Source organism: Dicentrarchus labrax, unplaced genomic scaffold, assembly GCF_905237075.1.
Source record: "Dicentrarchus labrax unplaced genomic scaffold, dlabrax2021, whole genome shotgun sequence".
Taxonomy (NCBI): domain Eukaryota; kingdom Metazoa; phylum Chordata; class Actinopteri; family Moronidae; genus Dicentrarchus; species Dicentrarchus labrax.
In genome coordinates, this window is record NW_026136706.1 from 30,208,303 (window position 1) to 30,221,885 (window position 13,583).

The 13,583-nt window shown below is 39.6% G+C and overlaps 1 protein-coding gene across 2 annotated transcripts in view; it reads left to right on the plus strand.

Moving 5' to 3' along the window:
- The window catches only part of itgb5 (integrin, beta 5), a 52,419-nt gene extending 40,384 nt beyond the window's left edge, over nucleotides 1–12,035 (plus strand). The window contains exons 12-16 of one of the 2 annotated variants that reach the window (XM_051404475.1): nucleotides 1,745–1,967; nucleotides 3,481–3,581; nucleotides 6,365–6,484; nucleotides 7,946–8,112; nucleotides 9,412–12,035. In XM_051404475.1, coding sequence (XP_051260435.1) covers nucleotides 1,745–1,967; nucleotides 3,481–3,581; nucleotides 6,365–6,484; nucleotides 7,946–8,112; nucleotides 9,412–9,507 — 707 coding nt within the window. In that variant the 3' untranslated portion in view covers nucleotides 9,508–12,035. The other variant, XM_051404476.1, reaches the window with a different exon arrangement.
- Nucleotides 12,036–13,583: the final 1,548 nt, after the last annotated feature.

Sequence of the window (13,583 nt, forward strand, 5' to 3'; positions counted from 1 at the left end):
ATATGGTCTTTGTGGAGGGTCTTGGAACAACTACTGTGAAATAAGCTTGTCAAGTAATTCTTCCCTGATTACAGCTGCTGTCCTCCCTCCATCAAGGATTCCTCTTGTCTTAGAGTGGCCTGCGGTAGAGGGAGAGCGGGCACATAGAGGGCCGAGACAAATCAGAACTTCAACAGAGAGCACACAGCTCTCTCCTTAAGGCTTGCCTCCTGTTGGATTTATTCCAGTGTAGATAAGAAGCTAATGAGTGTGGTATAAAAGGGACAGTTTGCTCAGTGCTGGTAGTAGATGTGGATTAGGTCAGAGCTACAAAGCTCCAGCTGCTCCAGTTATTCAGTTGTTTAAAGGAGGGTCAAATTGTTCTCTCAGGAATAGGAAACTGTGAGCTGTGTGTGTATGTGTGTATGTGTGTGTTCAAGGTTCAAGGTAGATTTATTTATCATTTTACAGCACAGGGTTGTTCATCTTTATGTTATACTCACAAAAACAAGCAATATATATAGACACATTAAACAGATGGTGAATGCAATTTCCCAGCTTGGGATCAATAAAGTCTATCTATCTGTCTATCTATCTATCTGTCTGTCTATCTATCTAAATAATAAGCAATAGAAATATAACTATTTTACATGATGTAGTGTTTAGGAAGAGTCTGGTGGTATGGTAGCGGATGCTTCTATACCTCTTCCCAGATGGCAGCAGGATGAGCAGGCTGTGGCTGGGGTCACCATTATCCCTGATAATGGGGAGCTGAGCAATGATCTTCTGGGTGGTTTTATTCACCCTCTGCAGAGTCCTCCTGTCCTGGTCCGTGCACATCCCATGCCAGTTTGTGATGTTTCCAGTCAGGATGCTTTCTATGCCCCTTCTAAAAAAAAAAAAAAAACTGATTTTTTTAAAAAAAAAAATTTGTTTTTTTTTTTTTTAACGAGGAAGAAGAGGGAGGAAAAAAAAAAAAGATTTTTGTGATTAAAAAAAAAAAAAAACACACTCTTTCCCCCTTTCTTTTTAAAAAAAAAAAAAACCTTTTTTTTTGTTGTGGGTGGGGGAAGGTGTTTTTTTTTTTTCCCCCCCCCCCCCCCCTCTAAAATTTTAATTTTTTTTTTTTTATTGAGGTGGGGGGAACAACCAAAAAAAAAAAAAAAAAAAAAAAAAAATAGATTTAAAAAATAAAAAATAAAAAAAAAAAAAAAAAAATAAAAATATTTTAAATTTTTTTTTTTTAATAAAAAAAAAAAAAAAAAAAAAAAAAAAAAAAAAAATAAAAATAAAAAAAAAAAAATTTTTTTTTTTTTTTTTATCCCACCTTTTTTCAAAAAAAAAAATTAAAAAAAAAAAAAAAAAAAAAAAAAAAAAAAATAAAGGAGGGGGAAAGAAGGGAAAGAAAAAAAAAAAAAAAAAAGCACACAGCCCTGAGGGGCTCCAGTGTTGAGCACTAGACTGTGTGTTTGCATCCACATTATGTCACACATTTTGTGTCTGATGTTTTTTTTGTTAAATAAAGGCATTTTAAGAAAAATATCTAGAATAACTAAAGACATGATTAGGAGAGATGCACTGTTACATCCCAGCTTGATATGGAAGAATTTGACTGGCCTGCACAGAGCCCTGACCTCAACCCCATCCATTACCTTTTTAGGTTTTTGTGGTGATGAATCTTTTTCTTAGTTTGCATTCTACCCTTTTTTTAACTCTCCCATACAGTGACCAGTGCTTACTTCCTCGTTGTTCTTCTCTTGCCCAGGTCATGGAGAGTGTCACTGCGGGGAGTGTAAATGCCATGCCGGTTACATCGGCGACAACTGCAACTGCTCCACCGAGACGTCGTCGTGCATTTCGGACGACGGGAAGATGTGCAGCGGGCGAGGCAACTGTGTGTGTGGCCGCTGTCAGTGCACTGAGCCAGGGGCCTTCGGGGATACTTGTGAAAAGTGCCCCACCTGCCCTGATGCTTGTGGCACTAAAAGGTAAAGTCTGCACCGCACTTCACACCACTCAGGGAGACAAAATTGTCAGAAAAAAAACTGAAACAAGGTGCAGGTATTTGACCTCAGGAATCTGCTTCTGTGATGAGACTCTGTCAGCCAACCAGGGAGGAGGTCAAACCATCAAACACATAAAGTCCAAAACTAGAGTCTAGCCCTAACCCTCACATAACTCACTCAATTACAGACTTAACTCAGCTTTGATGAAGAAGTCATAAGAGAGTGTGTTAGATAACTCTCATGCCATTGGCGACCCTAAGAAATGAAACCGTTGCCCCCGCCGTTTGAACTTGCATCACTCAGTGTGGCAGCTCGGGCTCTCTGAAGTCGGGGTTATATGTAAAGAGAACGGTCCTGTGTGAGTACAGAAATAAGCGCTGTATCCTCCCAACAGGACTCCTTACATACACATGGCTCCAGTTTTCCGAGATCTTTATGGAACAACCTTTCACCCTTGACCAGACATTCAGAGACAGATCATCACTGCTGGGTCAGCCGCTCCAGTTATGAGCAGTTAGATGGTATTTGATAAATGAACTGAAGCTAAGCAGCAGCCAAAATTCTTACTCTTACTTAGAGCAAGAGATGCATGCCTCTGCATTTCTCAGGGAAACCAATTTGCAAATTGTTTTGTTTTTTACAGTTTGTAACCTCTAGTCTCGGGTTTATGTTTAACTTTATGTTTAATTAGCTGGATATCTTAAAGACGGATAAATAACATTTTATGCAAAGTTAGCTTAAGAAAAAGGGAGTGTTTTTTTATGTGGATTCAGATATTTTAGAGTATTGAAAGGACAATCTCAGAGGACAGTGACAAAGAGAAACAATTTCACAAGGTATGGAGCTTTATTTATGAAGCTATGAAGAATGAGTGGAGCCACAAAATCACCCAGCGTCCCTCCTTTTTAAGAAACACTGTTTTGTCTTTATCTAGTCCTGTTTGTTGTGTGCGTGTTTGTGTGGGTGTGGATGTAACTTTACCTGTGATGTGTGAATATTATGTTACTGTGTGGTGCTGATGGAAGAGCAACGCAAACAGGGTTACATCATGAAATTCAACTTTTTTAACAAATGACAATTATGTAACATATGAAAGTGAAATATTCAGTGTATTGAATTCAGACCTTTACTTATTCAATACATTTTTTATTATATATAATTTGAAATTAAACCTAATAATGTTCCTGCATCGCTAACTGAAACGTCACTAATTGAATTTAGCGGCGGCAGTTTATTTGTTCTGTGCACTGCTCGGTTCACCTGCTGTTCAGCTGCTTACAGTCTGCTGCAGGGAAACTTCCAGTGTTTAAAGGGAGCGCAGTGGGGCATTTTTGACAGCTGACGCACCCAGAGTAAAAATAACAAACAGCATTAAAACAACAAATTTAGGAGGCTGTGCAGGCCTTGTGTAGATTAGTGCTTCCTCGCTCATGAATAAAGCTAATGGAAGCCTTTTTTCAAATATCTGAATGTAAGTGGTACTTCTCTGCTTCAGGGAGTGCATCGAGTGCCGGCTTTTCAACTCAGGACGCCTCGCAGACAACCAGACCTGCCAGCGCCTGTGCAAGGATGAAATCATCACCGTGGAGACCCTCAGTGAGTAAACACACACACACACTACACACAGGCACACAGACCAGCTGGCTGGCAGAGAAAAGTATTCACATCTGTGGCATCTGCAACAGTTTCACTTTTTCGCATTACATACCTCTTCCACTGTCACTTTTTATTACACTGTTCATGTTGTTATCGGGCCCCGCCAAAGTACAGCGAGTTGTCCACTGATTTCTAATGTGACATTTAACAACGTCTGATGTGATGAAGAACATACAAACACTCCAAGAATAACCCCTTTTTAAATATTTACACACTGACAATGGAGGGCACTTAAAAATGAGGTGATGTTACTGTAATCACGTTCATTTCCCCTGTTTGATTTTAGAAATGACATTAGATACTGACCTTTAGAAAATTGCGTTACTGTCATATGTTGCATTACACGTACACTTTTAACAGAATTATGCCATAATATATTGAGTTACAGTCTGTGTCACTATTTTATATATATTCTTTTACTTATTAAATACAGGCAAAATTATACATGTGTCACACAAAATAAAGTAACAAGATAAACTCAACAAAAAGCAGACAACACAAAGTTAATAAGATCCATTCAGTGATCCAAATAATTACACAGTGCAGATACATTCAGCGAACAATTTTATTTCCCATTTCATATTATGCTGTTCTGATGATTTTCTCTGAAAGAAAATATTAATATTTGTCAAGGAAAATTATTTTGCGTTTGCTCATTGGCCTTTCAGTAGCCTCAGCATGCAAGCACTACATTTAAAAGTGGAATTACTCTGGTTATTTTAAATGATTAATAACAGAAATTAATAATTAGTAAGTAACTAAGTAAAGCTGTGTCTAGAGTGGCTGTAGCTCAGTTTGTAGAGAGGGTCAGCTGTTAATCAAAAGGTTGGTGATTTGATACCAGAGCTCCTTCTGTCCATGCATCAAAGAGTTCTTGAGCAAGACACTGAAACCCAAACTTCTCCCATATTTATATGAATAGACTGTAAGTCACTTTGGACCAAAAGCATCTAGTAAATGGATGTAATCTAATGTCTCCAGGGGAGAATCACACAAAGCTCTCACTGAGAAACCTAACCCTTGTCAAACTGTTGGTAAATAGCCTATTATGGATAACATAAGGATGCCTCAGTGCCTGCTGAACACAAAATACTTACTTATATACTCTTATTGTCGGAGTCACGCCTTGATTCCACCGGGGGGGCTCTACAACCCCCCCCCAACTAACTATGCCCCCGCATATGGTTCAAAAAGTTGAGTCCATTCAAGTATAAAATCCTTCACAAGCCTCTTCTGTCCCACCTTCTCTATTGGGAGAATCCACTGCTGAACAAACATGTACCTACTACAAAGCATTGCCTCTCTCGTGTCATTTTACAAAGCAGGTTGAGTCTCAGTGTTCACTGTAAGTGCTTCTATCTGTACTGCTTCCTTACCGTCCCTCAGCCTGCAGGGAAACAGTCGGGAGATGTTCAGGAATGCATTAATAAGCACAGGGTGATTTGCGGCCTGTATGGCACTGTGGTGCAGCATGGCGGTGCACATGGGGGAAAGAGGAGGCTGACACTCTGTTTAGTTTTAAAGACTATTATAAGACCGCTCCATATTGGCCCAGCATGGCCCTGGCCCAGATCTGACGTGTTTCATAGCATTCCCCCGCTAGCTCAGCCATCTGACTGGCCTTAATGGACTCCACATGTACATTCCAGATACTTTGTGCATGAAATAAAGGAGGAGGAGGGGCAGATGGGGAAGGGCCGACCAGAGCAGAGTGACCTCACCCCTCCCTCGTGAGCTTTTGAGTCTTTTTGGGTGATGAAGATTGACTGAAAACAAGGGCACCCAGGATATCGGCGTCCCAGTTGTGATTTCACAGCAAAGAAATTCATGCTATGTGATCGCTCACAAGTTTTCTGTTTTTCCCTCGGCATGACATTTCTCTTCAGTTCTCATTTGACCTCTTCTTCTCCCCTTTTCTCTATCTTTGTTCCTGAATCTGAAGCCAAACCTTGATAGATAATAATATTCATAATGATATTCATCATAATATTCACAATAATCATTAATAATAATGATTATATTATAATGCCTTCTTCAGAACACTAGTGTAGACAGATCCTGGTCCAATTACAAAGAATTAACATACCTAAATTAACACACAGAGAAAAGAATATGGAGTCATTTTAGTGCCAGCACAAATTGAATCTGATTTAATAGTTTTGAAATGGTAAAACTGAGTATTGTCTGCAAAATTTGAGATTTGAAATTGAATCTTATGGTGGGAAATTGAATTGAACTCGCACTGCTTTCAACTTGTATTATTCCGGTTACAATACCCCATAATTCAGTTTTCCAATTTTATATCCCATAATTCAGTTTTCCAATTCAATACCTCATAATTCAGTTTTCCAATTCAGTTTTTTATAATTCAATTTTTTTTTAGTAGTAAGTAATTTTTTTGGTATATGGGTCGCCAGCTCTACTGACTGAGCTAACCGGGCGCCCATAATTAAATTTTAACAAAAATTTGAAAACTGAATTCAGTTTGAAATCTCACAGTCAAAACTATTCAATTCAATTTGTGCTGGCATGAAAGTGACTCCATAAAAGAAGCTCAAAAGTAGTTGAAACATTTTTTCAAAGTAAAAAGAAATTCATTTCAATTGACACATTGTTGTCTTTATAAGAAGTATTTCCTTGCCTTTTCTCCATATCCATTTTATTTGCGGTAAAATGGTTCAATCTCAGTGTGTCTCTCTGTTTCTCTGCTGCTCTCCCCTCAGGAACGGAGGACCCCAGCGCTGTGCTTTGTCTCTACAAGACAGACCACGATTGTGTCATGAAGTTCACGTATTCTGAGCACGCCAGCGGACAATCCATCCTCACAGCTCTAAAAGAGCCAGGTCAGTGCTCCGAACAACAACAGATTAGCTTTTCTGTCCTTTCTAACCACACGGGTTTTAACGTCAGAATTGGACACCTGCTAGGAAAAGTGCTTTTATATTGTATTTATGGTGTAAAGGATCTCAAGATCAAGGATCACAACTCTCTGTTCATAGCATAGACTCAGACTCTACACAGACTCATAACTACATATCTGCACACTGCCTTGATGGATACCTGCTGCCTAACGTCAGCCACAGATTCATCTTTCTCTCCGGCTCATATTCTGAAATGTTTTAGCATTTCATGAGCCAGGGCAAACTTGAGGTACTGTTTTAACTTTTGAAAGGGGAGGAGCTTTAATATTAGCACCCATCTCTTGGTTTTGGTGAGATTTAGATCTGGAAACATCACCAAAAAGATGACTCAGATTGAAATTTATGACTTTTCAGAATACCGTGGGCCCTACTTTAATGACAAGCACAGTGTCAAGTTAGAGGCGGTTGGTCACCCAGACTGTGTGGGCGTACAGGCTGGGTGCAGTGGAATGTAATCAGAGGGTGTGGTAATCAATAAATATGCTCTCAGCCAATCACTGGTCCCATCTCTCTCAAACACCTGAGCCAATTAGAGTCACATCAGCTGACAACAGCCCAACAAATGAAGAATCTTCTCCAGGAAGTATACACACACACACACGTTAACTGTTAATTGGTACAATGACAATACAAAAAAATAGATAGAAACTATTTCTGCCCTAATCTCACGTGGGAAATTAGTACATTTCATACAGCATTGCTTGCACTGTAATGGATTTTTTTTCAAACTGCAAAATAGTTGGAAAGGCTGTCATGATGAGGTAATCCCACGTTTCCCACATACGCAGATATAATACTGAGTTATAAAAGAGCAGTCTGGTGTGTGGGTTTATTTTGTACCTAAATGTATCAACATACAGTGTTCTGGCCTTCAGATAGCTGCTGGGGTTTGATAAACTGAAGGAGAAACTTTAATGCAGCATGAAGCAGCTGTGCACAACAGATACTATAAGAGTTACTCATGTACATTTGTGGATGAATGCAGACTGCTTCACTGGCATTTTGCTTTAAGCTATGATTTTTGTAATGCAGATTTAAAAGCAGCGACGGGTTGGCATATGTTTTGTTGAAGTAGTTTATCTATATCTTAGGGATTTTTCTGTCATTGCTGCATATTTGCTTCCAGTATTCAGTTTGCTCTTATTGATAAACTCACCAAAGTGTCAGCAACGTTGAGCCAGGAAGAGGTAGCTCTGAAACTGTGAGACAGCTATTCTCATCCATTCTCGCACCACAACACCAAAAACTCGCTTTGCACTGCTTCATTCGAGTGTTCCCTCCTGTTTGTGTTTCAATGTGCACCAAAATACTACATGCGGTCGGAGCGCTGCTTGTGCCGGTTGCTGTGCCTCTATAGTCTAAACTTGCCTTTCCCCATGTCAGAGTGTGGTGGTGGGCCAGACGCTCTGATGGTGCTGCTGGCAGTGGTGGGAAGCATCCTGCTGGTTGGAGTGGTGCTGCTCGCCGTCTGGAAGTTGGTCATCACCATTCACGACCGACGAGAGTTCTCACGCTTCCAGAACGCACGCTCGCGAGCCCGATACGAGATGGTAAGCACAATCCCTATCACCAGCAAAGTTTAGTTTTGTTAGAGTTAACTGCATCTACTGGCACAGAAGTTGTTGTTGTATAGCCTATAGTTTTCAAGTAGAAATATGAGACTTATAGGCAAATGCAATAAAACGCGATAAATCTGTGTCGCTCCTTTATAAATAGTGAGAGAGGCTATTCCAACGCCGTAAAAGCTTCCTGAAAATACTGGAACAAAACAGTGTTATTTTTGAAAACTAGTCAGTGCTTTGGTTTCTTTTTTTAAATCTGTATCAGACAACAACTAAAGCCCAAACCATACTGGGTGTTTTTAGTCTGATACCAACTTTGAGAGTTAAAGAAATCCAATAATACATCAACTGATACTTTAAGATTATCTTTACCTTTGTTTGATAGACAATAGGAAGGAATCATGAAGAAAAAGAGAGAAAAATGACATGTAACAAAGGTCCCCAGCCAGGGAAGTTGCAGTTAAGTGTTGTGTGTTCTTGACCAGTGGCCCAACCCACTAGGGATTGCAAAAGTTTCATTGGGGGTCGCGAGGCCTGGCGTGTAAGAAAACAAGGAAATCTACACAGTAGGCCTATATATCTCAGCATTTCATCTAATTAACTGGGTTCATTGTACAGTTTTGAATATCATATGAAATAGCCATAAAATATGTCACTTAAGCAGGAGTTGTCAGTTTAATAAATCATAGAAAAGGGGTCCCTTAAGGAAAAAGGGAAGAATTAGTAAGGTTGAAGAATTAAAGATATGTACAGAGTGGAATGTTTTACAGTTGTAAAAATAAACTGTAGACTATGTAATGGGGACATGTTTGAATTTCTGTCTTATTACTTGTTGCACAACATATGCATATATGCTGATACTAGGGCTGCAGTGATTAGTCAACTAATCAATTAGTTAGTCAACTGTTTTGATAATTGCTTTGTTTGTGTTTTTAAGAACAAATGTCCAAATTCTCAGATTTCAGCTTCTCCAATGAGATTATTCTCTGCTTTCTTTAGTCCTCTATGACAGTAAACTGAATGTCTTTGGGTTGTGGGCAAAATAAGACAGCCATTAGGAAACAGTGATCGACAGTTTTCCCAATGGTATGACATTTTATGAACCAATGGACTAATCAATTCATTGACAACATGATCCACAGATTAATCCATAATGAAAATAATTAGCTGCAGCCCTAGCTGATCCCATTCTATCTGTGCTATACTAATATGGGCAGAGGCAGTGTGTTAGAACCCTGTTCAAAGCTCTCATCTTGTACTGTGTGCGTCTGTCTCTCACTCCCACAGGCCTCCAACCCTCTGTACAAGCAGCCCGTCACTACACATCTTGTTGAAACAGATTTCAGCATGTACGAGAAGTCCTACAACGGGGGGGTCCACTGATCCCTCAGCACAGGGCTCGGCAGGACCGGTCCGACAAACAGATCCCTGGAGGACAGGTGGGGAGAGGGTGCCGAGATGGACAGCGGACTGAACACAAGCTCATCCCTCTGCACGCTTCACAACTGACAAACAGAAGTGAAATGAACTAGACTGTGTCCGAGGGGGGGGGGGGTCTGTGGTCTTTTTATCTTTACGGAGGAGATTCAAGCCTACCACAGAAACCTGATGTGACTTTTTGTTTTTTCTTCACCTGTGTGTGTCACTGACAGCAGCGGCAGTCGGTGGAACCAAGCATGAACTCCTTGGTCTTGTTTAGAGAGAGAAAGAGAGAGTAGAGTTAGCGGTGAGTTTGTCTGCAGTTACACAAGATAAACAAACTCTCATGAAAACCATAACTCCCACCACATAAATCCCACAGTCACTCTTTGTACAGAGCAGGCAGGACATTGGCTTATATTTGTATATTTTTATAAACACAAAAAGAAAATGCCTTTTTTAGTATAAACTATGCACCCAACAGGACTCTGAAGCATTAGCATATCACTCCGCAGTAGATCATTTCAGATTCACAGGATTATTAGAAAGCACATGTTTCTGCTATGATGACGTTGATGGTACTACTAACATTTACTAAGCAATAGACTTCTTACCTTCGTTTTGCACAGAGAATATTAAGTGTCAAGTCTCGTAAAGATTGAAATTTTCTTTTGTGTTGTGTGTGTACGTGTGTGTGTGTGTTATTGTATGCTCCAATTGCACTCCCTTCTCTTAATCTGAATTGCAGGGTGCCAATTTACCCCCCCCCCAGTCTATGAACCCTGAGAGGATACAGCTTACATTTGTTGTTTTGTTAGCAAATCAAAGACCAAAACCAACAGCGTGGTAGAGATCTGTAGGAGCCAAGCATACTCCTAATGAAGACAGAAATCTTTAAAATGTGTCAAAAATAAAAGAGGCACAGCCATTTCGGCTGAGCACTGTGGGTTTTAGCAAACATTACTTAAAGCAGCAAAAAGGAGCTCATTCTGTGATGATTCTGGTGGCCCCTGTGGACAAAAGCTGTCCTCTTTCTACTGCTTTGTTTTAATGATTTCAAGGGGAATCTTAGCTGGCAGGCATTAACAATAACTCTATAGACATAGCCAGTCTTCTCCCTGATGGTCCTTTTGTTTGTGTAGGTCATATAGAGGCATCAGTATTAAACTGAAACTGTTTCATTACCAGTTGTAGTCCTTGTAGTACGTTTATGTAAGAGGAATCACTGAGTTTGTTGGGGACTATTTTTAGCAGTGGATTAATACACGTTCTAGGAGTTCTAGTGAGTATTTACAGTAATCTTTTCTTTTTCTCTTTTCTCCAAAACATCAAATATTCTCTAGTTCCAGTTTCAGGAGTCAGCGCAAGAATTTGCTGATTTTCCCAGTTTTCTGTCATCATAAAATGAATATCTGACAATCTAAAGATGTCATCTTGGGCATTAGGATATTGTGGAATCGATTTTTAAAGCTATTTTCAGACATTTGTTGACCAAATTAATCAAGAAAATAAGTAGATTAATCTGTAAGGAAAATAATGGTTAGTTGCAGTAACATGAAGTTTGTGGACAGTGGAGCTCTGACACAGCGGAGTGAGAAATATCATGATTTGGATACACACACGCACACACAATACTTGTAGGTGGATCTGTTCTTTGTTGGTTTTGGTCTTTTGCTTTGATTTGTTGACAGTAAGAAAAATCTGAATCATCACCAGCCTCTGAACCCTTAAGACCTCACAATCAGAGACCACTTCATATGATAAATACTGTATATCCAGCACTGTGGTAACTGCCTTAAAGCATTCTCATGTGATCAAGTACATTTGTTACATTTGTGATCAGTGGAAATGCAGAGTGGGTCACAGGTCTGACTTGGAATACAGACAGTGCTTTGAGTACATGTGGATTTAGGCACACAATATGACTGGCTGCTGTGTCCACCCAGCCTGCATCGGGAGTGGGTGGAAACTTTGAGACACCTCAAAGGATAGTGTCCAGAATCATAAATCTGCCATCCCTGTTCCAACAGGAAGAGGCGCAGTCTCAACTGTCACAGGGAATCTGACAGTGAGAAATGCTAGAGGGGTCAAGCCTGGACGAGAAAGAAGGGTGCTCTGTGGCCTTTGGTGTGATGGTCATACAGTAAAAATGGCAGGGACTTGGAGTTTGTATGTGTAAGAGTGTATTTGAGTGAAAAGAGTGTATGTAAATAATATTACATGGGTATGTATGTACATACAGTGCCAAATGAAATGAACATGTTTCCAGTTGAAGAGTTTTTGACTTGGCTTGGCTGTGTCTCGGCACAGTTTACTAAAACTCTCCCACACACACTTTTTTCAGCTCAGACATAAATCTTTAATATAAAGTTCTTCCTGTACAGTTGTGAACATTTTCACATGGTTGAACAGTCCACAAATGGACTCACACCACTACATGTTTATGTAATACAGCACACAGAGCAAGAACAATAAATTTGCTTATGTCAAAAGCCGGTGAGTCTGTTGTGTTTGGCTCAGTCGTACATAACACATTTACAAAGGTCGCATTAGAAGGAGTGGCATAAATCTGAGGTCTAATTGTAAACATCACAGATAACTCTACCTGTGTGCATATATGCACACTTCAAAGTTGAGTAAAACATCTGTTTGCACCACTAACCATCTCTTACATGTTTGATGTGTGATCACAGACAGGAAGGCTGGTCTGATGTGTCCTCTGATGCTGTAATTTACACCTCCCGGGTTAGACTCCTCCCAGATATGATAATCATTATGATATTGAAGCTTTTATAAAATATGATTACATATTCAGTCATTTCAAATGAACATATTGCTTTATCATTTGGAAGTATCGTGCCTCTGTAGGACAATTATTGGACTAATAATGTTTGCAAATGTGTGGAAAGTTGTGACACTATCTCCATCAGTACGCTCATACTTGGATTTGTGAAGACGTAGATGTAGATGTTTACAGATTGTGTAAATGTGTACACAGATTTGTGAGTATGTACACAACAGTGTCAATACATACACAAATGTGTGCATACACAGATCTGTGCATGAATGTGTAAATGTATACAGATTTGTGAATTCATGTACAGAATTTTGACATTTGTACGTACCTATGTGAATATGTACACAAAAGTGTAAATGCGTATACTGATCTGTGAATGTGTACACAGATCTGAGGAGCTCATTTAGAGATTCTTGTACACATTCACAAATCTGTGTATGCATGTATATGGATTGGGATACAGTTTCACAACTTTCCACACATTTGCAAATAATGCTATTCCAATAAAGACCCCATATATCTCCAATTTACATGTTTCAATGTGGGTTGTTGAAGTTCTACAATCTTTGGTTTTCTAAAACCTTGGAGTACCCAGAAAACTGATCAAACACATCAAGTGAGATCCTGTGTCTTCTCATACGATCTGTTTTTCATGCAACAGTCTCCAATAGCTCACAGGGGCCTCTGTAGCTTTTAATTGTGGAGGGTTAAGACTAACTCCTGACAGGAGCAAACTACAGTTGTGATGTGGAACAAGTCAATGTTTGTTCTGTTATTCCTGCTTGAGGTGAGCTCATATATCTCTGCACACTCCCTCTTGGTGGTTTTGAGTGAGTTTCCTAGTAAAGTAAACCCTCAGCAGCTTGATGCTGATGACTAATCATTGCCGTGCAGAGCAGAGGTCTGACCCTCAGTAACAGAATCAATGTGGTAATTAGCTGTTACTGAAATGACCCCACACACAGCTCTGGGGGATGAATTGAAAGTTGATCTTTTCTAAGTACTCAATTATTCTGTTTTAGGGAACCAGACTCTTCAGTGTGAGTATATTTACTACAAACACACTTCCTAGTATATTTATGTTTATGTTTACTGTGCAGTCATGGCTCTTTCTCTGAGACACTTCACACAAATATCCTGCACAGATAAACTAAAGCGGACTGTTACGTATGATCACTTTCATCTGTGGCAAATGGATACGCCGTGATTCCAAAATTCTACAAATCCGTAGTAGAGAAATTGT